General features: G+C 62.8%; 1 protein-coding gene across 1 annotated transcript in view; it reads right to left on the minus strand.

Moving 5' to 3' along the window:
• Positions 1-21028, minus strand: part of PIEZO1 (piezo type mechanosensitive ion channel component 1) — a 69743-nt gene that overhangs the window by 18334 nt on the left and 30381 nt on the right. Inside the window, exons 2-22 of the mRNA XM_025369732.1 lie at positions 16812-16907; positions 10314-10436; positions 10064-10106; positions 9738-9876; positions 6590-6758; positions 6246-6459; positions 5954-6125; positions 5749-5835; positions 5579-5666; positions 4702-4802; positions 4307-4567; positions 3353-3464; positions 3092-3270; positions 2869-3017; positions 2575-2757; positions 2167-2291; positions 1850-2007; positions 1572-1748; positions 932-1057; positions 660-860; positions 465-537 (exon numbers count right to left, since the gene is read on the minus strand). Of these exons, the coding sequence (XP_025225517.1) occupies positions 465-537; positions 660-860; positions 932-1057; positions 1572-1748; positions 1850-2007; positions 2167-2291; positions 2575-2757; positions 2869-3017; positions 3092-3270; positions 3353-3464; positions 4307-4567; positions 4702-4802; positions 5579-5666; positions 5749-5835; positions 5954-6125; positions 6246-6459; positions 6590-6758; positions 9738-9876; positions 10064-10106; positions 10314-10436; positions 16812-16907 (2976 nt within the window). The remainder of the gene's footprint in view (positions 1-464; positions 538-659; positions 861-931; positions 1058-1571; positions 1749-1849; positions 2008-2166; positions 2292-2574; positions 2758-2868; positions 3018-3091; positions 3271-3352; positions 3465-4306; positions 4568-4701; positions 4803-5578; positions 5667-5748; positions 5836-5953; positions 6126-6245; positions 6460-6589; positions 6759-9737; positions 9877-10063; positions 10107-10313; positions 10437-16811; positions 16908-21028) is intronic.

Below are 21028 nucleotides of genomic sequence, written 5' to 3' on the forward strand. Positions count from 1 at the left end.
GGGGAAGGTGGGGTGTGGGGGTGCAGTGAGTCAGGGGAGGATGGGGTGTGGGGGTACAGTGAGTCGGGGGGAGGGTGGGTGTGGGGGTGCAGTGAGTCGGGGGGAAGGTGGGGTGTGGGGGTGCAGTGAGTTGGGGAGGGTGGGGTATGGGGGTGCAGTGAGTCGGGGAGGGTGGGGTGTGGGGGTGCAGTGAGTCGGGGAGGGTGGGGTGTGGGGTGCAGTGAGTCTGGGAGAGGAGAGGGTGGGGTGTGGGGGTGCTGTGAGTCGGGGGGAGGGTGGGGTGCAGTGAGTCGGGGGAGAGGGACTTTCTGGTCCCACCCGGCAGGCCTCAGGCTTGTGGCAGCCCTGCCTGGAGGCTGTGGGCATCAAGCAAGGACAGGGCCAGTGGTGCTGTGAAGAGGGCTGGAGTGGCTGGCAGTTGCCATCATGCAGGGGAAAGTGAGGCTCCAGGAGGTGGGCTGTACAGTAGAGCGAATCTACCTCGGCCCCCTGCTTCTTGTCAACACCACAGGAGGCCGGAGGAAGCCTTGCCGGGCCCTATCCCCCGCCCCCGGTGGCCCAGGCAGACCCAGGTGGGGCCAGGCTTTCGGTGCCTGCACAGTGCAGCCCTCCCTTCCGACGGCCAAGCCCTGCCCCAGGAGGCAACGTCCCTGCCTCACCTCCAGCCCGAATTTGTAGAAGAAGAAGTTGATGAAGTACTTGAGGCAGCCGAGCAGATCCTGGTCCAGCTGCTGGCGGGTGCCGCTGGCAAACACGGCCTGGGCAGGCAGCGGGGCCAGCTGGTGCTGCCGGCGGTGGTGTTCCTGGCGCCGGTACACGATGGCCTCGAATACCAGCAGCAGCAGGACCTGCAGGTGGTTCTGCGGGGGGGCAAGGGTCAGGGGGCAGCCGGGTACTCGCCCGCCCAGCCGCCCACCAGCCCCTCACTCACCTGGATGTAGCCCAGGTTGGGGAACCCTTTCCGCACCCCAAACCAGTTGGCGGGATCCACGGGCCCCTGGTACAGCAGGGACTGGCTGATCTCCGTGGTCAGCAGGTTGGTGCTGTTGGGGGAGGGCTGGCAAGAGACCGGGCATCAGTGCCCCCTCCTAGGCCACAGTGCCCCCCTGGCCCTGCCTGGAGCCCACCACAGCCACAGCTCCGGGGCAGGTCCACCGCTGCCCCAGCCAAGGACACAGGGGCTGCTGGTCTTGGAGCCACCTTCACGGGGAAGGGGACCAGGTGTTTGAGAAACAGGGAGACCACAGGCAGGGGCTAGGGGAGTGAAGAGAGGTCTAGGGAGAAGGAAGGATGTGTGAGAAAGTGCCAGGCAGCAGCTGCCTGACTGTCTCTCCCCGCCCAGGCCTGGGGTGCGGCCCTCCCCTCCTCACTGCAGCAGACCCTGGGACTCCGCCCCTACCAGACACCCTTGTGTGCGGGGAGTGGACCCCTGGTCCACAGATCAGGTCAAAGGATGCTGCCTCCAGGAGGCCCCCTTGGCCCCATTGCACTGAAGCAGCTGCCCTGGGAGGGTGGGGCTGCGAACACAGCTGCCTGGAGCTTCCTCCCGTCTCCGCCCACGGGGGCCGTACCTCGGTGCAGTTACTGGAATACTCCTGAGGGTTGACAACCTTGAGCTGGTACAGCATCTTACACACGATGATGACGCAGGTCCACACCGTAGACAGGCAGGAGGCCATGGGTCGGAAGCGTGGGTAGGGCAGGGCGAAGGCCCACAGCACCACCAGCAGCAGGTTCATCACTGACACCTGAGGACAGCGGGCACGTGGGGCTGGGCTTGGGGAGGACAGCCGGGCAGGCCAGAGCAACCCCACCCCAGACGGGAAGCTGAGGTGCCTGCCACACTCACCTCCTTCAGGGCCACCCAGACGGTGTACAGGGCCACCAGCTTGAAGACGTGCAGCTCCAGCAGCCGCCGCAGGAACACTTGCACCCGTGAGAGGACGTCCGAGAAGCCGGCTGCCAGCTCCAGCAGCCGCTCGGCCACCAGGCCCCACTTGGCTGCGCCTGTGACGGTGTGAGGGTCAGTGTAGGGCGGAAATGGGGAGTCCCAGGTCCCTGTGCAGAAGAGGCTGTGAAGCTCAGAGGGGACTCTGTCAATGACCCCCCAGCTGGGATGTGGCACAGCAGACTGGGTGGCCGCTGTGCTCTGCACGCCCGACTCACCTTCAGGCACCTGGGTGGCCTGGTGGGGAGTGGCCATGCCCAGCCCCTCATCCCTGGGGCCCTCCTCCTCCTCCTCCTCCTGCTGCTCCTGCTGCAGCAGTGGGGTCCCGCTCACTGCATCCTGCCTGGGAGAGAGTCCGAAAATGGCATCTCCCAACTGGGTTCCTGCCCCTCTCATTTCCTGGGCCTGGAGGAAGCCCTGTTTGCACCGCTGCTGCTGCAGCTGCCAAGTCAGGCGCATAGCTGCGTCGTAACTCATGCCCACTGTCTCCGGGACCTCCACGCTACTGCCATCCCCTCGATGTGAGCAAATGGAGGATGTGGCTCCTGTCCAAATCCCACCTGTCTCCCTGCCTGGCCCAGGAGGTTGCACCTCTCCAAGGCCAGCCAGGGAGGGCGGGGCCGCACCTGTGAGCCCAGCGTGGGAGGCGCCTGCCGGGCGGGGACACGTGCTCCATGTCGGTGAGCTGCATAAAGGGCCGGTGGAAGTAGTGCAGCTGCAGGATGCAGGCCAGCAGGAAGAAGCCGGGTACCAGGATGCTGGAGAAGAGCTCGGACACGCTGAACTGCTCCAGGCCCAGGTCCCCCAGCCTGCGGAGGGTTAGCATCAGCACCGGCCCAGCCCCCGGCGGAGCCGCTGGAGCCCTGGGGAAGTGCATGGGGTGTCAGCGCCGCTGCCCCACCGCCCCAGCCTGGACTCACTGCTCATCGGTGAAGCCAGTGAGGTTGCGCCAGTAGGCGGGGAAGTCCTGGAACTGGAAGGTGTAGACGGCGATGAGGACCAGCATGGTGTAAGCCACCACGAGCCACCAGAAGGCCTTGAGGAGCTTCCGCCACAGGCTGTAGTAGACCTGCCGGGTGAGGGGGGCGGTGAGGGCCGCGGGGAGGGTCCGTGCCCCAGCCCCCACCCCAGCCCGCCAGCCACCTGGAAGAGGGTGAGGCAGAGCAGGAAGAGGAACATGTAGACAATCTTGTAGACCACGAGGCGGCCGGCGAAGCTGACCACAATGAACATGCCGGCACACACATAGATCCAGTACTTGGCATAGACGCTCTTCACCAGCTCCCCCAGGCTCTGCAGCAGCGTCTGCGTCCGCGTGGGCTCTGTGGGCCAAGCCAGGGGGCAGGCGATGGCATCGGGGCGGGCGGGCAGGAGGGCAACTCCCACCTCTGGCCTGCCACTCACCTGTGTCTGCCACAGTGACCTCCGTTAGCGCAGCTGGAGCCTCTGCCCGCTTTAGCAGCTTCTCTTTCACAAACTGGCGCAGCAGGAGCCAGAAGGTCAGGGTGTAGAGCAACTGCGACCAGAGCGGTATGTCCCAGTCAGCCGGGGGCCCAGCACCCCTCCCACAGCCAGGGCAAGAGCCCTCAGGGAGGCAGCTGACAGCAGCCCATCTACACCGGCCTCCCACAGGCACGAAACACCCTCTCGCTCACACCCACCCAGAGGCACACGAGCACACACTTCCATACCCACGGATGAGTGCATGGGTTCACACGTGCTCACATGCAGTCACACGGGTTCACTAGTTCACATGGGCACAGATCCATGTACACACATGCACACACGTCCACATGATGGAGTGCACATTTACCCACATGCATGCTCACATATGCCCACAGGCTTATGTGGAGGTGTACACACAGGTGCATGTGTTTGCACACACGGGCTCACAAGTCTCACAAGATGAGACACAACCCACTGGCCCGCAAACAGGTGACCAGACATGATGCTGGCACCCAGCTCACATGGACACACAGGCACCCCGTGAACACATGGCCTGCACAGCTTGTCACTGAGACCCAGGGCTGTGCCAGTGGGCAGAGCCCACACTCACAGCGTCAGGGGTGCAGGGGTGGTGCCCGTGCCAACGGGCAGAGCCCACACTCACAGTGTCGGGATGCAGGGGTGGTGCCCGTGTCAACACAAGGTTGTCTGTTTATTTGCTCAACAAACACTCACTGAGAAGCTACTCTGGGCTGGCCCTGGGTGGGCAGAATGGGGACCCCATTGTGACAGACAGACACGGATCTACCTTCCTGGTGCTGCTACTCCCCTGGGCAATGGACATTGAACAGGATGATGACCCTGACGGGTCCATGCACCCAGGCACCCCTGGATGTGGTGGTGCACACTCACCATGGCGCCAAGGTCCAGGCAGGGGTACCGGGTGTGCTCCAGCCCCAGCTGGCGCAGACTGACGGGGCCCAGGGTGGTGGGCAGCTCAGGGCGCAGGTCCATGGCCCACACGTAGCGCAGACAGCACAGCGTCATCCCGTACAGCAGGATGCAGGGCGAACACAGCATGGCCAGCTGGTGGCGGCTGCGCACCGTCCAGATGAGGCAGGCCCAGAGCAGCAGCACAAAGGTCAGCCAGCTGTGGTAGGTGATGCTCCACACCTGCGTGGCAGAGGGAACTGCATGGCCGCCCAACGCACCCCCCCCAGCGATGCCCCACACCTGCACAGAGGAGGGGGTTGCTGCACAGCCACCTTCCGCCACCCCATCCCATCCCGATCCCCACGGCCGCCTACCATCATGGCGATGAGTGCGCACACATAGCTCTGGTCCATGATGAGGTGGCCCAGGCTGTGGAGTGGGGATGCCTCCCTGGGCTCAGCCCGCTTGGGCCACACTGCAGGTGGGGACAGAGGTCAGCTCCGGCAGGGTGATCTCCAGGCACCCCCCACCCTGACTACGCCCTAAAATCCAGGCCATGGGCAAGCACACAGCAGGAGGGACAGACCCCTGGTGGCCATGGTGGGCTATGGGTGGAACACACGGGCTCCAGCGGTGGGGCTGACACCGTGCCCCGAGCGTCAGGGGCACCTGCCAGCACCTGCTGTTCTCTGGGCCTCAGTTTCCTTGAAAGGGTGGGGCGCACAAGGTGGCCCTGACCCCGTTTCCAGCCCTGTGCACCTGAAGACTCTCGGGACCCCTACCCCAGGGCCCTGGCTTCACTCGTTTCATTCAGAAACACATTGCAAAATGGAAAATCAAGGGTTAGGGTAAAGAAAGAAAGTAGCCAGAAAGAGCCCCCAGACCCTCCCAAGGCGACATGGCCAACACGGAGTTCCCAGGCCAGCCCCTGCCCCTGCCCTGGACGAGCGGCCTCCTGGGGCCACTGGCCCACCTGCAGCAGCTCCCAGAGCGAACAGCACAAGACGGCGTAGCCATGTTTTCTGGGGAGGGGTTGGGAGACTGGAGGGTTCCCCCATGGGGTCTTGGGGATCAACGATGCAGCCACTCGGCTGCCCTGGGGGTCTCAGGGGTCAGGGACACCAACACATGGATGCCCCAGGGGGCAGCAGGCAGCGGTGCCGTGCGAGCATGCGAGAGCGCCAGGCGGTCACCAGGGGGCAGCACCAGCCTCCCCTTTCCCAGCCGTACCTCGGAGTGCACGGTACTTACCAGGCCGCTGCCGGATGGGGCTCTGGCCTGTCAGCTCGTGCACGATGCAATTATCAGCCTCCGTGTCGGGTGCTGTGGGCACCACGTGCTGTGGGCAAGCAGTGGTGAGCCATGCAGGGGGCTGGCCCAGTGCCCCCCACCCTGGCGCCTCCACCCACCTGGCTGCTCACCTGGGCAGCCTCCCCATCCTGGGGCCACTGGTCCAGCTCTGCCAGCTCCAGCTCCCGAGTCTCGTCCCCCTTTGCCGCCTCCTTCCTCTGCAGAGACCAGCGCCTTGAGCCCAGACCAGCTCCACACCCCACCCAGAGGCAGGAGGTCCCGAGACCAGCCCATGGTCTGACCTCGGCCCACCCCCCAAGGGTGGCAGGTACTCGCCTGGCCAGAGGGGCGGTGCACACGGAGCTTGCGCAGAGAGGCCGTGGCGTAGCACAGCAGCAGCAGGACGCCGGGGCTGGCATACATGGGCCAGTCCAGGCTGGTGTTGAGGACCAGCACGTGGGGGCTGGAACAGTTTGCAGGACCCACAAAGTCCTTGAGACCCAGCACCCTGTCCAGAGAAGACCTGTCACTGCCCACCACCCCGGAGGCAGTGGGGCCACAGGGGTTAGACGGGCCAGGTGGGCAGGACCGGGGGGGAGGAAAAAGGGGCCGTGTGGCAAGCCGTTACCTAGCCCAGATGTCGGCAGGCGGGAGCAGAGCCTGTGCCAAGGGCGTCTGGTAGCAGTAGAGGGAGAGGAGATGGCCGGTGCTGAAGCAGCCCACTGCGACGCAGAGTCTGTTGAAGCCCAGAGTGCTGATGGGGAAGTGGCAGGCCCACCAGGTGCAGATGGCCAGGAAGACCAGCAGGTAGACGCTGGAGAGGGCCGAAGGGTGGGCAATGCCTGCGGGGCAAGGCAGGGGCACACAGGGTTGTACCTGGCTGGTGCCATATGTCCCACTATCTCCACGGTCATCAGGGAACTCCAAGACCCCTCCCAGTGTGACTGCCAGTGCCCCTGCCTCGGCGCGTACCTGCCAGTGCGAGCAGTGTTACGGCCAGGACCCGCCCAGCCGCCACCAGCAGCCAGTGGGCAGTGATGCGGAAACGGGCGGCCAGCCGTGACCTCCGTGTAGGGGCCAGCGTTGCAGCTTCCTGCAGCCCTGCCGGGGGGCTGGTATCCACATCTCTCTCGTCATCATCCTGCCAAGGTCACGGGCAGGGGCAAGGTCAGGTGTATCACAGAGGCCACCTCTGCAGCCCACATCTGCCCAGCCAGGAGAGCAGGAGGTGGCCACGTCCACAGCTGCCCCTCTGAGGGCCACAGGCCAGCCTCCCTGAGCACAGGCCCCAGCTTCCCTGAGGTCTGCCTGACACCTTCCTACTTCCTCACTCGAGCTCACAGGCCCTGCAGGCCTTCCTGGTAGCAGTTCTCACCCTGGCCGAAGACCCACGGTCTGTCCTGGCAAGTCCAGGCATGTGATGACCTTGCCAGGTACAGGCCGACCGCAGGCTGTCCTAGAGCACCTCATCACCCTGAACCACGCGCCCAGGGAGCAGCGGGGCCCTGTCTGCACCCCGGGGGGTCTCTAGAGACCAAGGGGGCCTGAGGGACATGGCCAGGCTCCAGGGTCTCCTGGGTACCCCTGCCAGCCTTCTGGGTGGCTGTGCCTAGAAGTTAGGGGTGGTGCTCCTGCCCTCGCCGAGCCTCTGGGGAGACAGAGGCTGCCAGCTGCCTAGAAGTGACAGGCCGGCCCGGGGTCAGGGGAGAGAGACCGGACAGGCCTGTTTTCCCTGGTCCTGACTAAAGATTTCCCAGAACAGCCGTTTCCCAAACACAGGGGAAAGCCAGGGTGTGGTGGAAAGAACACGGCTGTCGTCAGATGCCCCAGCTCTGGCCTGGCTGCCAGCAGCCCAGTGTCCCCATCTGTGACTCGGGGGCTCTCCTGGTGGCTGAGGCGCCAGGCACCCAGGCTGAGAGCACAGGCTGTGGGGCTGGATGATAGGCACCATCCCAGCTCTGACAGTCTCAGGCAAGTCACTTAGCCTCTCGGAGCCTGTTCCCCTTCTGTCAAACGGGATGGGGGCTTGACAGGACAGATGAGCCAGACCAGTCCTGTCCTCATAGGCCTCCAGGGCTGCAGGGGCTGCTGGGAGGCTCCAAGGCCAGGGGAACAGGGAGATCAGGGCAGGAGAGGCCTGGACCCTGAGCCCACCCCTCTGAGAGACCACACAGCAGCGGGGGGCGAGGCTGGATCAGAACGCAGGGTGCCATCGCTCACGCCTGGGGCTCTCCCACCAGACCCCAGAGCGCCAGGGCTGGGGCTGGAAGGCCTGAGCTCATCCTGTCCACAGCCTGGCCCTGGCCCTGGGAAATCTCCTGAGCAGAGCCGTGAAAAATGAGCATTTCTGGGAGTGGAAAGAACAGAGGCAGCTGCTGTGGGAGGACAGGTGTGAGGCCACCGAGGGGTAGGCCTGGCCCTGATTTGGGCCCCACGTGCCACAGCCACGCTGCAGACGCCCCTCACCTCCTCCAGCGGCCGGCACCCCTCGGGCTGGCTGGCACACTCTGCCGCATGCCTGCACACATGTTGTGTGTTGCCTGTATGTGGGAGTGAGGGTCTCCCGGGGGCCCTGCCAGGCCGGGTCATGGGGCTTCTAGATCTGGGTTTCGGAATGGTGTCCTGGAGGTGCCTGGTGCCCCCACCGCACTCTGAAGTCTGTCCACACTGGCCAGGGCGCAGCTGCACGCTCAGGGTCCCATCACACCAAGACGAAGCTGACCAGAGTCCAGCCCCCCAGCCCCGTCCCAGCAGCCAAGCTCCAGGAAGCTCGGGCCCCTACCTTGTCAGCATGGAGGGGCTGACAAGGGAGGGGCAGGTCTCTCAGAGGACAGGCAGCAGCACAGCCCCCACGATGACCGGACCCCCTTAAATGCCCGGAAAAGCCACTCCAGGTCCCCATTCCCGCCTCTGAAATGTGGATGCCAGCCTTGTTCCATGGTGCGGGGACAGGACAGGCAGGAGGGCAGGCCGCCTCTGCAGGCTGAGCAGCTGCACCCAACCTACCATGTGGCTTGGGGAGCCCCTTTCCCTCTCGGGTCCATGTGCCTGGCAAGCATCAGCTGACTGACGAGTGGGCACTGGGAGGGTGAGGTGGGAGGAGGCTGGGTGCCCGGGGCAGGGAGTTCATGGGCCAGGACACCCAGGTGACCATAAATCCCGGCTGAGCCTGGGGATGGCGAGTGTGGGACCGGGTAGGGGTGAGAGGGGCTGAGCAGCAGTGATGCCGGCCCCAGCTCACGCCCTGCCCGTGGGAGGTGGCCATAGCTCGGAGATTCCCGGGGCCAGACCTCGAAGTCTCGTAGCAGCTAAAGTTCACTCTGCCTCCCACTCCGAGGACAGAGGCCCTGCTTCAGGCCGGTCGCTCCTGGGGCCGAGGCCCCTGCTGGTGCTCTGGGCCGACAGCCTCTCTGCCTGGGGCCGAGGCCTCCCGCCGGGGCCGCCCCTTCTCAGCCCGTCTGCAGCGGCTCTCCAGCCAGACCCACTGCCCAGCACTGCAGGTTCCCACCACCGCGTGGCCCCAGACAATCCCCCCGTGAAGAGTTTCTAAGGGCAAAACAGACGCCACCTCAGGGCCTGGAGGTTTCCCACCAGAGGCAGAGCCCGGGTAGAAACAGGTCTGAAAGGATGGAACCGCAGGCTGGACCCGGGGTGGGACATGGAAGTTCCTCCCCTCTTTAACAATTTACAACTAAAAAGTCTACATTTGAAGGCCGGGCGCGGTGGCTCAAGCCTGTAATCCCAGCACTTTGGGAGGCCGAGACGGGCGGATCACGAGGTCAGGAGATCGAGACCATCCTGGCTAACACGGTGAAACCCCGTCTCTACTAAAAAATACAAAAAACTAGCCGGGCGAGGTGGCGGGCGCCTGTAGTCCCAGCTACTCGGGAGGCTGAGGCAGGAGAATGGCGTAAACCCGGGAGGCGGAGCTTGCAGTGAGCTGAGATCCGGCCACTGTACTCCAGCCTGGGCGACAGAGCGAGACTCCGTCTCAAAAAAAAAAAAAAAAAAAAAAAAAAAAAAAGTCTACATTTGTTTTTAAAAGATTAACCCTCAAAATGGCTGAGACCGCAGCTCTTGAATGACCTCCCTGACACACGGGTGACGCAGCTGCCCTCACCAGCTCCTGCGTATGTGGGCTCTGCTGGGTATTCCTTGCAAGGCGCCCGCAGAGGCCGAGGCAGACAGAGGAGACCACCAAGATGCCCAGGTCAGGGGCCACCAGCCGGATGGCGTTGGGGATGTCCTTCAGGTCCAGCCTGCGGAGAGCAGGGAGGAGCCGCAGTCAGAGCAGGAGGACAGGTGCGGGTGAGAGTGCGGATGGAATGTGGATGAGTCTCCAGGTCCCCATCCCCCTCTCCCGTCCCTCCTGGGTCCCCCCACTTCCTGGGGCCTGAAATCCCCAAGGGAGGCTCGCTGGTTGGGGGTGGGGGGGACGGTCTTAACCTTGTGACCCCTATGTGTCGCGAGAGGGTCTCCCAGCGGCTGCCTGCGGAGAAAGACAGAGGAACCCAGTCAGGCTCTGCCCAGCCAGCACCACGGCCCAGTCATCCCTGGGGTGTTTCACGGGGACCATCCAGGCCTGACATAAATCAGGCTGAGTAGACCCCCCCCCCCAGGAGACTCGGGGTCACTGCATGGCCCTCTCCCTGACCCCCAGGATGGCTACCCCTGCCCTGCCCCCTCAGCGACTCACAGCTGGGTCCCAGGAGCTGGTCCAGGTGAGGCACAGTGTGCAGGCAGATCTGGAGAGCGAGATGGGCCACCAGGAAGAGCAGGCTGAGGCCCAGCAGCGCCCGCAGGAGGCGGCCTGTGTGACCTGCGGCAGAGTGGGTGGGTAAGGCTGGTCCTGGGGACGGGGAGGGGCCCCAGCCCAGGCCACTCAGCCAGACAATAGCCCCCAGCCAGGTCAGAGCTCGGAGGCCTGAGACGCATGCCCGGCACGGACTCAGGACCCCAGCAGGCAGGCCGGCCCCACTCCCCACGCCTCCCCAGGGCCACTCATGTCACTATTCTGACAAGGAGCCAGACACCCTCCTGGGGGTGGCAGCAGGATGGGCCTGGGGCCCACAGGCAGGAAAAGGCCTCCCAGGCTTGGAAGCTACCACCTGGGGTTTGCTCACTTATCCAGCAAATATCCGTCACCGTTCAGTTGTGGAAGCAGAAGAAATAAACACAAGGAGATGCGAGAAGCTCCACCTCACCCCAGTGGGGGCTGCAGCTGGATGAAGACCAAGGCATGGGGAGCGCCCCTGAGCAGCCGTGGCCAGGGTCGGGGTTGGGGGTGGCGAGGGGGCTCCCCCTGAGCAGCCGTGGCTGGTGCGGGAGCGGGGCCAGGATGGTTCTCGAGAAAAGTGGGGCGGGCAACTGCTTCCCTGGGGCTGAGGGGCCGCAAGGAGAAGTCGCATCCCTATGCATGGTTCCCAGTCCCCATGGCAGCCCTGGCATTTCAGGCACCTGCTGTGCGCCAGGTTGGGCCCAAGACCGCATCCTCTGTGTGTACCCGCACCTGGCAGGAAGCGGCAGCATCATCCAGTTGCCCGGCAGCCTTGTCCTGCTCCCAGCTGCCTGTGGCCCCACTGGACTCAGCCCCCCAGCAGGGAGGCCTTGGGCTGAAGGGCGGGGGTGGGTGGGCACAGCCTGTGGCTGGGGGCACTCAGGAGCCCTGACTTTGCCTCTGCTCTCTGCACACATGTGGACAGCTCACCCTCCAGCAGGGGTCCGGACCAAAGTCCTTGGCCCACCAGGTTCTGAGTCCTGAGCCCAGGGCTGTGGACAGCTTCCCTCTCCACCCCAGCGCCTTCTAGCTGGAGCCTCTGGGCCCTCACCCTGGGGCAGCGACTCCTGTACCACCGGCCACGAGAAAGTGCAGAGCAGCTCGGGCCCTTCCACCAGCCACGCTGGCCACGAGAAAGTGCAGAGCAGCTCAGGCCCTTCTCACAACTTCGTGGAGCTCAGGGACATTCAGGGTCTGGGTCTGGGTCTGGGTCCGAGGTGGTGAATGTCACCACACACCTGCCCTCTCTCGGCCTCAGGGCGCCAACTTAGGGCCTGTGTCCACTCTGTTCAGTTTTTTGGGCACAGTCGGTGTTAGGCGACAGACTCGGGATTGGCCTTGGACACTCAGCTTCCTCTTTCTGGAGTGATGACTCGTGACCCACGTCCAAGGCACCCTGCATATCCCTAAGCCTGACCGCGAGGCAGCACTCAGGGATGCCCGGGACCCCCATCCGCACCACCAGGCAGCCGAGGCAGGTTTGGACCAGCTTCTCACTCACGCCTTCCTAGGGTTGCCCCAGGCCCTGACCTGCTGACCCTGCAGCTATGACCTCTGACCTGTGGAGGGTGGGAGGGGTGAGCAGGAGGGAGACAGTCCAGGATGTCCGTCTCTGGCTCCAACTCGGAGGTCACTGCCTCCCTGTTGTCCTCCTCCTTCCCCTTTCCCTGCCTCCTTCCTGGTTCAGTTCTCGGGCTGGCCAGAGTGTCCTGCTCTGGACATGTTAGAATGGCTGGGCCATGATCCCTCCCCCATGGTCGAGGGGGCCGCAGCTGGGCCTGGAGGCCACCCCTGGCCGTGTGGCACAACCGCTCCCTGCCTGGGCTGGATCAGACTAGGGAGCTGAGAGTACGAGGGGCACCCCCGGAAGAGACACTGCTGGAGACAGGAGGGGGCCAGAACGTGCAGAGGGACCGAGGTCCTGCTGACCTGCACGGGGCAGGGGGGTGCACGCAGAGGCCGAGGGGGCACCCTGACGCCGGCCCTCTTCTCCCATGCAAACAGCATGACCTCTAGGGGTCAGATGGCTTTCTCCTTCCTCCACCTGCAGCCCCTGCCCCCACCCACCCCCTCACGCTCCCCCTGCAGGTCCCGCCCCCAAATGCAAAGCTGCGAAAGCCAGGCTGAGCCTGAGCCGAGGATGGAGATCAGGCCACCTCCTCAGGGACCCACTGCTGCCTCTTCCAGGAGCCCAGGAGGCCGAGTGGGGTCTCCTGCCCCCGACTCCAACTCCCTCCCGGCAGGACACACCCTATAGGCCACAGCCCAGCTTCCAGTGCTCTCTCCATCCTGGGAAAGGGAGTGAGAGGAGGCTTGGGCCAGGGACCCGCCCAGCTCTGGCAGGCAGCCGCCCATCAGCCTTTGTTCCTGAACCACTGTGTGGGCCCCGGCCCATCCGCTCCCTGCTGGAGGGAGCCCATGGGGAACAGACTGTTCTTGCCACCCCTATCCATGGCAGGGGAGGGGCTCAGCATGGCCCTTGCCCACCCAGAAGAAGGTGCAGGGGGCCGGGCACGGTGGCTCACACCTTTGGGAGGCCGAGGCAGGTGGATCACCTCAGGTCAGGAGTTCGAGACCAGCCTGGTCAACATGGTGAAACCTGGTAGTCAACATGGTAGAACCCTGTTTCTACTAAAAATACAAAAAATAGCCAGGTGTGGTGATGGGCACCTGTAATCTCAGCTACTCAGGAGGCTGAGGCAGGAGAATCACTTTTACTTGAACCCGGGAGGTGGAGCTTGCAGTGAGCTGAGATCGCGCCACCGCACTCCAGCCTGGGCAACAGAACAAGACGCTGTCTCAAAAAAAATAAAAATAAAAATAAGGTGCCGGGCTCCCCTTCCAGCTTGCAGGGCTCTCAGGAGGAAGCAGGAAGGGGCGGGGAGGCCCCAGGGCACCACAGACCGGATGGTTGACAGAGCACGGACCTCCCCCAGAGCCAGAGCCCTTGGACCCCTGCCCAGCCTGCAAAGGCTCAGGGGCCCCACCATGGCAACGTCCTGATGAGTGGTCCGTAGACACCACCCCACACCTGCTGGACGAGGGCCGGGCCTGATCCGTGGGGAGTGTGGAGCTGATCCTTGGGGTGTGCACGGGAGCCCCCTGGAACCTGATCCGTGGGGTGTGCATGGGACCAGCCAAGGGACCCAGGGTGCCTTGAGGCTGAGCCATGACACCCACCACCGACTGAGCTAGGGCTGAGCTGCAGGGCCACGAGAGGGGGCTTTTGAGGCAGAGGATGGAGACTACACAAGGCTAGCAGAGCGGGGGGACCAGTGAGGCTGAAGAGGGTGGCAGGGCCTCTCTGCAGGGGGCATGGTGAGATGGGGGGGTGGTCTCTCTCCAGACAGCAGGGTCAGTCTTGGAGGTGGGTTTTATCCTAAGGCAGGATGGGGCTTCTGAGTCCCTAAATGACAAGCAGGTCTCTGGGAGCCGACCCCTGTGGCTCTGCCTGCAGCCCCGCCTGGACCACCAGGGTCTGTTCCCACCGCCCCAGCCCCTCTCCTCCCTGCTCAGTCTGAGCTCAACCTCCAGCCCCGCAAGGGTCAGGCTGACGCCTACAGGGGGACCAAGGCCCGGATGGCGTCAAACCTTCCACCAGGGCCGCGCCAAGCCCAGCAGCTGCACAAATCATAAAGCCCTGGGCACTCGGCTCGGGCAAGCCTCACACTTTCCTCTCTCCCTCCCGGAAAACTGGGCAGCGTCTCCATCTCTGAAGGGCCCCTGAGGAGGCTCAGGCAGGGAAGTCCTCCCGGGTCCACTCCAGATCTTCCCATCCCAGCTCCTCCCCTGGCCTGGCTGGACGCCTGCCTTCCCTCACTGCCGATCAAAGGAAAGTGTTTCCAGTTGCGCCCGGGGCATGAAATATTTACGGAACAAACGGGGAAACGCCAGGGGCCTGGGAACAGATAGCACCGGCTCCACAGAGCAAAGGGGAGGCCCAGGATGGGGACCAGGATGGGGAGGTGCCCACCCATCCCCAGCCATACATCCTGGAGAGGTTTTGGCCTCGGGTCCCAGCGACTCCCAGCACTCGGCCGCACTGGGCCCCTCCCCAAAATGCCTCTCTGCACCCCTGAATTCTACCCGTGACCCAAGATCAGTGCCTGTGCTGGGCACAGTGACTCGCACCTGTAATCGCAGCATCTTGGGAGGCTGAGGCAGGAGGATCACTTGAGCCCAGGAGGTGGAGGCTGCAATGAGCCATGATCATGCCACTGCCCTCCAGCCCGGACAACCAAGCAAAACCCCCACTCAAAAAAAAAAAAAAGCAAAAAAACAAGCACGGTAGCTCATGCCTGTAATCCCGGCCGAGGCAGGTGGATCACTTGAGGTCAGGAGTTCAAGACCAGCCTGACCAACATGGTAAAACCCCTGTCTCTAAAAAAATACAAAAATTACCCGGGCATGATGGTGGGTGCCTACAATCCCAGCTACTCGGGAGGCCGAGGCGGGAGAATTACTTGAACCCGGGAGACAGAGGTTGCAATGAGCCGAGATTGTGCCACTGCACTCCAGCCTGGGTGACAGAGCAAGACTCCGTCTCAAAAACATAAGTATAAAAGACCAGTGCTGGCCGGGCGCAGTGGCTCAAGCCTGTAATCCCAGCACTTTGGGAGGCCGAGAAGGGCGGATCACGAGGTCAGGAGGTCGAGACCATCCTGGTTAACATGGTGAAACCCCGTCTCTACTAAAAAAAAAAATACAAAAAACTAGCCGGGCGAGGTGGCGGGCACCTGTAGTCCCAGCTACTCGGGAGCCTGAGGCAGGAGAATGGCGTGAACCCGGGAGGCGGAGGTTGCAGTGAGCCGAGATTGTGCCACTGCACTCCAGCCTGGGTGACAGAGCGAGACTCCGTCTCAAAAAAAAAAGTAAAAAAGACCAGTACCCGCCCCAAAGCACCCTGAGCTAGGAGGGAACCTGTGGGATGCTTCCAGCCAGATGTCACGAGGCTGGAGGGTGGCCTCCCACCTGCAGCTGGCAGAATGATGAACCCCAAAGATGCCTGCATCCCAGTCCCCAGAATCTGTGAACACGGGAGCTCACACACAGAGGGGAGTCCAGGCAGCAGACGAAAGCTGCTCAACAGCTGATCTTAAACCAGGGAGGTCAGCCTGGATTAGCCAGGTAGGCAGATGGGATGCAGCCGCAGGGCTACCGTAGGGGGAGAGGGAGCAGGAGAGACGGGGTGTGATCCTGACCCCACCCCACTGGCTCTGGAGATGGAGGGAGAGGCCCCAAGCCCAGGAAGGTAGGCGCCTGGAGCAGCTGGAAGAGGAAGCAAATCCTCCCCAGAGTCCCCTGGAAAAATGCAGCCCGGTGGGCACCTCACAGCCACAGACAGGCCCCCATGCAGCCAACCTGCTGCGTCCAGCACCTCCCAGAAGGTGGTGCCCAAGAGCGTGTCCCCACAGTCATGCCCCCCGGTCCTGCTTGGCCTCTTCTCCGCCCTCTGCTGGGGAAGGTCTCTTGTTCTCTACACTTGCCCTCCCTGGGGACCTTCCTTCCTTTCAGCGGCTCTTCACCTTCCAAAACCCAAAGGCCAGCAGAGGGCCCGGCCCCACCCACGTTTGGCCCAGGGCCTTTGGGGACAGGTCTCTGAGTGTTTCTTCCAAAACCCGCTCTCCTAAAACGTGGGCACAAAATGGACATGGCCCCCACAGGGCAGGTAGGTGACACGTCACAGGATGGAGGGTTCGCCGCCACCCTCATCACCCAGGCTGCAGGCTTGGCGCGTGGCCTCACTGCCCTCTGTTTGGAGGATACGGGAGAGAAGCACAGTCCTGGCCCAGCTCAGACCCCAAGGTGGTTCCCAAGGCGGGCCCCAGCTCCCCACCGGCAAGTGGGTCAAGGTCAACTGAGGTCCAACTCCACGGCGGGCAGCGGGAGGGCGGTAGAGGCGGCTGGAACTTCCAGGCCACCAGAGCCTTAGCAGGGAGGAAAAGTGCCTGGAGCCTGCAGGGAGCGGGCAGTTGGGGCCCACCTACTCCCTGTGGCCTCCCAGGGGACACAGGGACTCCACCCCCGTGGCCCCCTTTGCCTCCAACAGCCCCTGCAACACGGATCAGAAAAGATTCTGAGCTTAGCTTGGGGTCTACGATTAAAATAAGAAACTTTGATGGCTGGCATGGTGGCTCACAGCTATAATTGCAGCTACTTGGGAGGCTGAGGTGCGAGGATTACTTTAACCCGGGAGGCGGAGCTTGAAGTGAGCCAAGATTGCGCCACTGCACTCCAGCCTGGGCGACAGAGTGAGACTCCATCACAGAAAAAAAAAAAAAAAAAGAAATTTTTCTCGGGACCCCTCACCTTTCACCCCGGGCGGTTGAAGGTGAGGAAAGCTGTATGAATTTTGGCCCCAAACAAATGTCCACCCCCTCCCACCCTGAGAGCATGGACGGGGTCCCCTGGCCTTACCTTGGAGGCTGTGCCGGGTGGGGCCAGGGAACCAGGGCAGCAGCAGCAGGAAGAGCAGGTAGACCAGCGAGAGCCCGCTGAAACGGAGCAGGCAGGCTGCGGGGAGATGGATGTCAGCTGCGTTGCCAACAGAGGATGGCCAGCCCCCACCCCAGAGGACAGCGCACCCACGACCCAGCTCGTCACACCCCCAAGGCCGTGTGCCCTGTGAGTGCTGCCCTAGGCCGGAGCCATGAAAGCCCCCATGAGCTTCCGTACGTATCTCACGCACACCACACCACGCCACGCCACGGGCACCAGCCTCCCAGTGGGGCACTAAGGTTGTGACCCATCTTCCTACCTTGCTTTTCTTCCTTTAAAAATGCTATTCTTGGGCCGGGCGCGGTGGCTCACACCTGTAATCCCAGCACTTTGGGAGGCCGAGGCAGGCGGATCACTTGAGGCCAGGAGTTCAAGACCAGCCTGGCCATGGTGAAACCCCGTCTCTACTAAAGATACAAAAATTAGCCGGGCGTGGTGGCGGGCACCTGTATTCCCAGCTACTCGGGAGGCTGAGGCGGGAGAATCGCTTGAACCTGGGAGGTGGAGGCTGCACCGAGATCACGCCACTGCACTCCAGCCTGGGTGACAGAGCAAGACTCCATCTCAAAAATCAATCAAACAAAAAATGCTATGATTCCTGCGCCCAGCACGTGTCTGGGAGCCCTCGCACAGGTATGGGGCGGTGGGACACAGTGTGCCCTCAGCCCAAACGCTCTACATGGCCGCACTTGCCGCAGCCGCCGCACTGTGTCCCGTGTCTGCCCTCCTGCCTCTCTCAGAAGGTCCTGGGGCCTGGCCTCCCACCCTCAGCCTGAGAGCCCGGCCAGTGTTTGCATCAGTCCCAAGCACACAGCTCCCACGCGGGGTCTGCCTGGCACTTGCACTGATCGGACAGGGTCCGGAGTCAGGGAGGCTGCGCCTGCCACGCTGCAGCCAGGCCTGCTTCCTCCTAGGAACGTGAGGTTTGTCAGGAGATGAGGGCTGGGACCTGATGTGGTCTCCTTGCAGAGGACCTGGGGGGCCACTCAGCCTTTCTGGGGCTACCGGGGAGGACACTGGGACTGGAAAGGCACTTCTTGCTGCCTGAGGGGCACCAGCAGCCCACTCTCCACCCACCCTCCAGCCGCAGGGCCCTGGTCAGGAGGCTGAGGAAGGAGGCCACAGTGAGCTCAGACCCGTGTCCAAGCGAGACCCCTGGCTGCTGCTCCCACCATGACCCCAAAGTCCCAGCCAGGGTGTAGCCAACTGGGTCCCTCCACAGTCTGGCTCTGTGCCCAGGGGAGGCCATGTGTGCCACTGTCTGCCCCATCCTTGGTGCCACAGGAGCCCCGGGAAGTCTGGAGGGAGGCCCAACCCAGCCCAGCTCTCACTGTGACACCCACCTGCCCCTCAGTCCCCAGGACCTGAGCCTCACCCTAGACCAGGGGCATGGAAAACGCAGGGTGAGTTAGAGAAGGCACAGGCAGAGGAAGACCCCGACCTCCACGGATAGCACGAGAGGCCTGGCCTTTCAGCCTGGGGGGCCTCCAGGCCCATCTCCCCATTGGCACCATGGGGCTGATGCTTGCACCTGAAAGGACCGGGGCACATGGCAAACTCAGCAAGCAGAGCCCCTCCTTTCCCACCCTCAGCAGCTTCACCCTTCCACCCTCCCAGAAGCAGACACGAAAGGTTCACGCTCGGGACTGCTACGGGCTGAAGGCGGCCTCGGCTTAGTACACGCGTCGCAGAGTCCAGGGCTCCAGGGGGCACCACCCGCCCTGCTGGACACAGCAGCCTTCCCCAGCTCCCCCAGGAGCCCTCCCTAAAGTTAACATCCCCACTTCCTCCCATTAATGCATCAAGCATAGCCATCGGCTCCATGCTTTTAAACCTAAAGTTTTTTGATGATTATACATTTCCATAAAAAAAAATCAATAAGATCTGGCCCAAGAGGCAGGAGGAAAATGCATTCACAGCAAAGGCTTCTGAAGTTTGCGCTTGTTCCCTAGAGCTGCACTTTTCAGCCGGGTGGGTTCTGCCCCAGCCCTGTCCACAGAGAAGGCGGCACCTCCCCTCTGCACCTGTCCGGCCAGGTGGCAGCCATCCGTGCGTCCATCAGAGCAGAGGAGCTCACAGTCTGACCTGCCAGGAATGGCCAATGCTGAACAAGTTCAGGTGCACCAGGGTTGGGTTCAAAGCCCGTGGCAGGGCGCCCTAGTGTGGCGTGGACACCAGGCAGGGCTCCTGGAGGCAGAAGTGTAGGTCCTGGGGATGAAGGTCGCCAAACCCTGAGGCTGTGGGGAGGCCAGGGAGGTCGTACCGTGGGTGCGGTTTCCTTTGGGAAAACGAAGAAGTTCTAGAGATGGGTGTCGGTGACAGCTGCACAACTATGGGAACGTGTTTACCGCTGCTGACCTGTGCCCTTAAATGTGGCTAACATGACAAACTTTAGGCCGGGTGTGGTGGCTCACGCCTGTAATCCCAGCACTTTGGGAGGCCAAGGCAGGCGGATCACTTGAGCCCAGGAGTTCGAGACCAGACCGAGCAACATGGAGACCCCATCTCTACAAAAAATTACAAAAATTAGCCAGGGATGGCCGGGCGCGGTGGCTCAAGCCTGTAATCCCAGCACTTTGGGAGGCCGAGACGGGCGGATCACGAGGTCAGGAGATCGAGACCATCCTGGCTGACACGGTGAAACCCCGTCTCTACTAAAAAATACGAAAACTTAGCCGGGCGAGGTGGCGGGCGCCTGTAGTCCCAGCTACTCGGGAGGCTGAGGCAGGAGAATGGCGGGAACCCGGGAGGTGGAGCTTGCAGTGAGCTGAGATCCGGCCACTGCACTCCAGCCTGGGCGACAGAGCGAGACTCCGTCTCAAAAAAAAAAAAAAAAAAATTAGCCAGGGATGAAGGTGCATGCCCCTGGTCCCAGCTACTCAGGAGGCTGAGGCGGGAGGATCACTTGAGCCCAGGAGGCTGAGGCTGCAGTGAGCCATGATCGTGCTGTTGTGCTCCAGCCTGGGCGACAGAGTGAGATCATCTCAAGAAACAAACTATAAAATGGCAAGTTTTATGGATGTATATTTTGCCAGAATAAAAAAATAACCAGCCCCTGAAATCTGCAAAGGATTGTCAGAAGCCAGAGCCTGAGGCTGCAAGGGGCTGGGGCTGGAGACGAGGCAGGTGCAGCGGCTGAAGATGGAGATGAGGGAGGGCCTGGAGCCGGAGACCTCCCTGACCGCCCTGCCCCTGGCCGAGCCAGAGGGGAACCTTGAGGGACAGAGTGGAGTCAAAGGCAGAGGACAATGGAGGGCGTGGGAGGCACTTTGGCAGGGGTTCCCCAGCAGCTCAACATCACCCGGCAGGGCAAGTCCCCTGCCTGAGACCAGGACCCACCACGGGCCTGCCCTGGGGTGATCAGCAACATGCCCCCCAGAGTTTGTTCACTCATTCATTCATTCATTCATTCAATACCCAGCAGGCCCCACCAGGCAGCGGGCTTGGTCTAGGGTCTGGGGACGTGGTGGACACTTGGACAGAAAACTAAGGCTTGTCCCAGGTGGTGGCCACTCACCAACAACACAGACAAGGAAAACGCTCAGAGAGGCAGAGGGTTACTTAGCCCAGAGCCCACCCGCTCGCCCGGGGATGGGCTGAGACAGGCGGGCCCTGGCTGGTCTCCCTGGCGCCATCTTTTCTGTCAGCCTTGCCGCAGACACCAAGCAGGGGCGGCCTGAGGGGTGGATGAGAAGGGGGCTCGGGGTTACAGCCCAGCCCACCATTCCTCCCATTATCTGGTCTTGGGGTCCTCGGAGTAGCCAGCTGGCAGGGCAGGAGTGAGGAGGGGCCAATGCTCCAATCCCCCCATTTTCAGATGGGATGGGCTCTGAGAGGGGAGGAGCTCCCGAGAGTGGTCAGAACCCAGGTACAGGCGTCCTGGCCGCAGGGTCACGGCTTTTTGAAACCCTCCTTGTATCTACCTGTGTTGTCTATGCGGCCAGAGGTGCTGTTGGACGGTCTAAGTGTGTTGATGTGGCCTCAACTGTGACTTTGTGGGCTAAAGCCAGAGGGGGAGACACCAGAGCAGGCTGCCTGGAGGAGGCGGCATTACTTTTGGCCTTGAAGGTTGGCTCCAACTTAGGGCAGGTCAGAAGCTTCGTGGATCAGTCTCAGGCAGAGAAGGAAGAAATTCG

This window comes from Theropithecus gelada, chromosome 20, assembly GCF_003255815.1.
Source record: "Theropithecus gelada isolate Dixy chromosome 20, Tgel_1.0, whole genome shotgun sequence".
Lineage (NCBI taxonomy): Eukaryota > Metazoa > Chordata > Mammalia > Primates > Cercopithecidae > Theropithecus > Theropithecus gelada.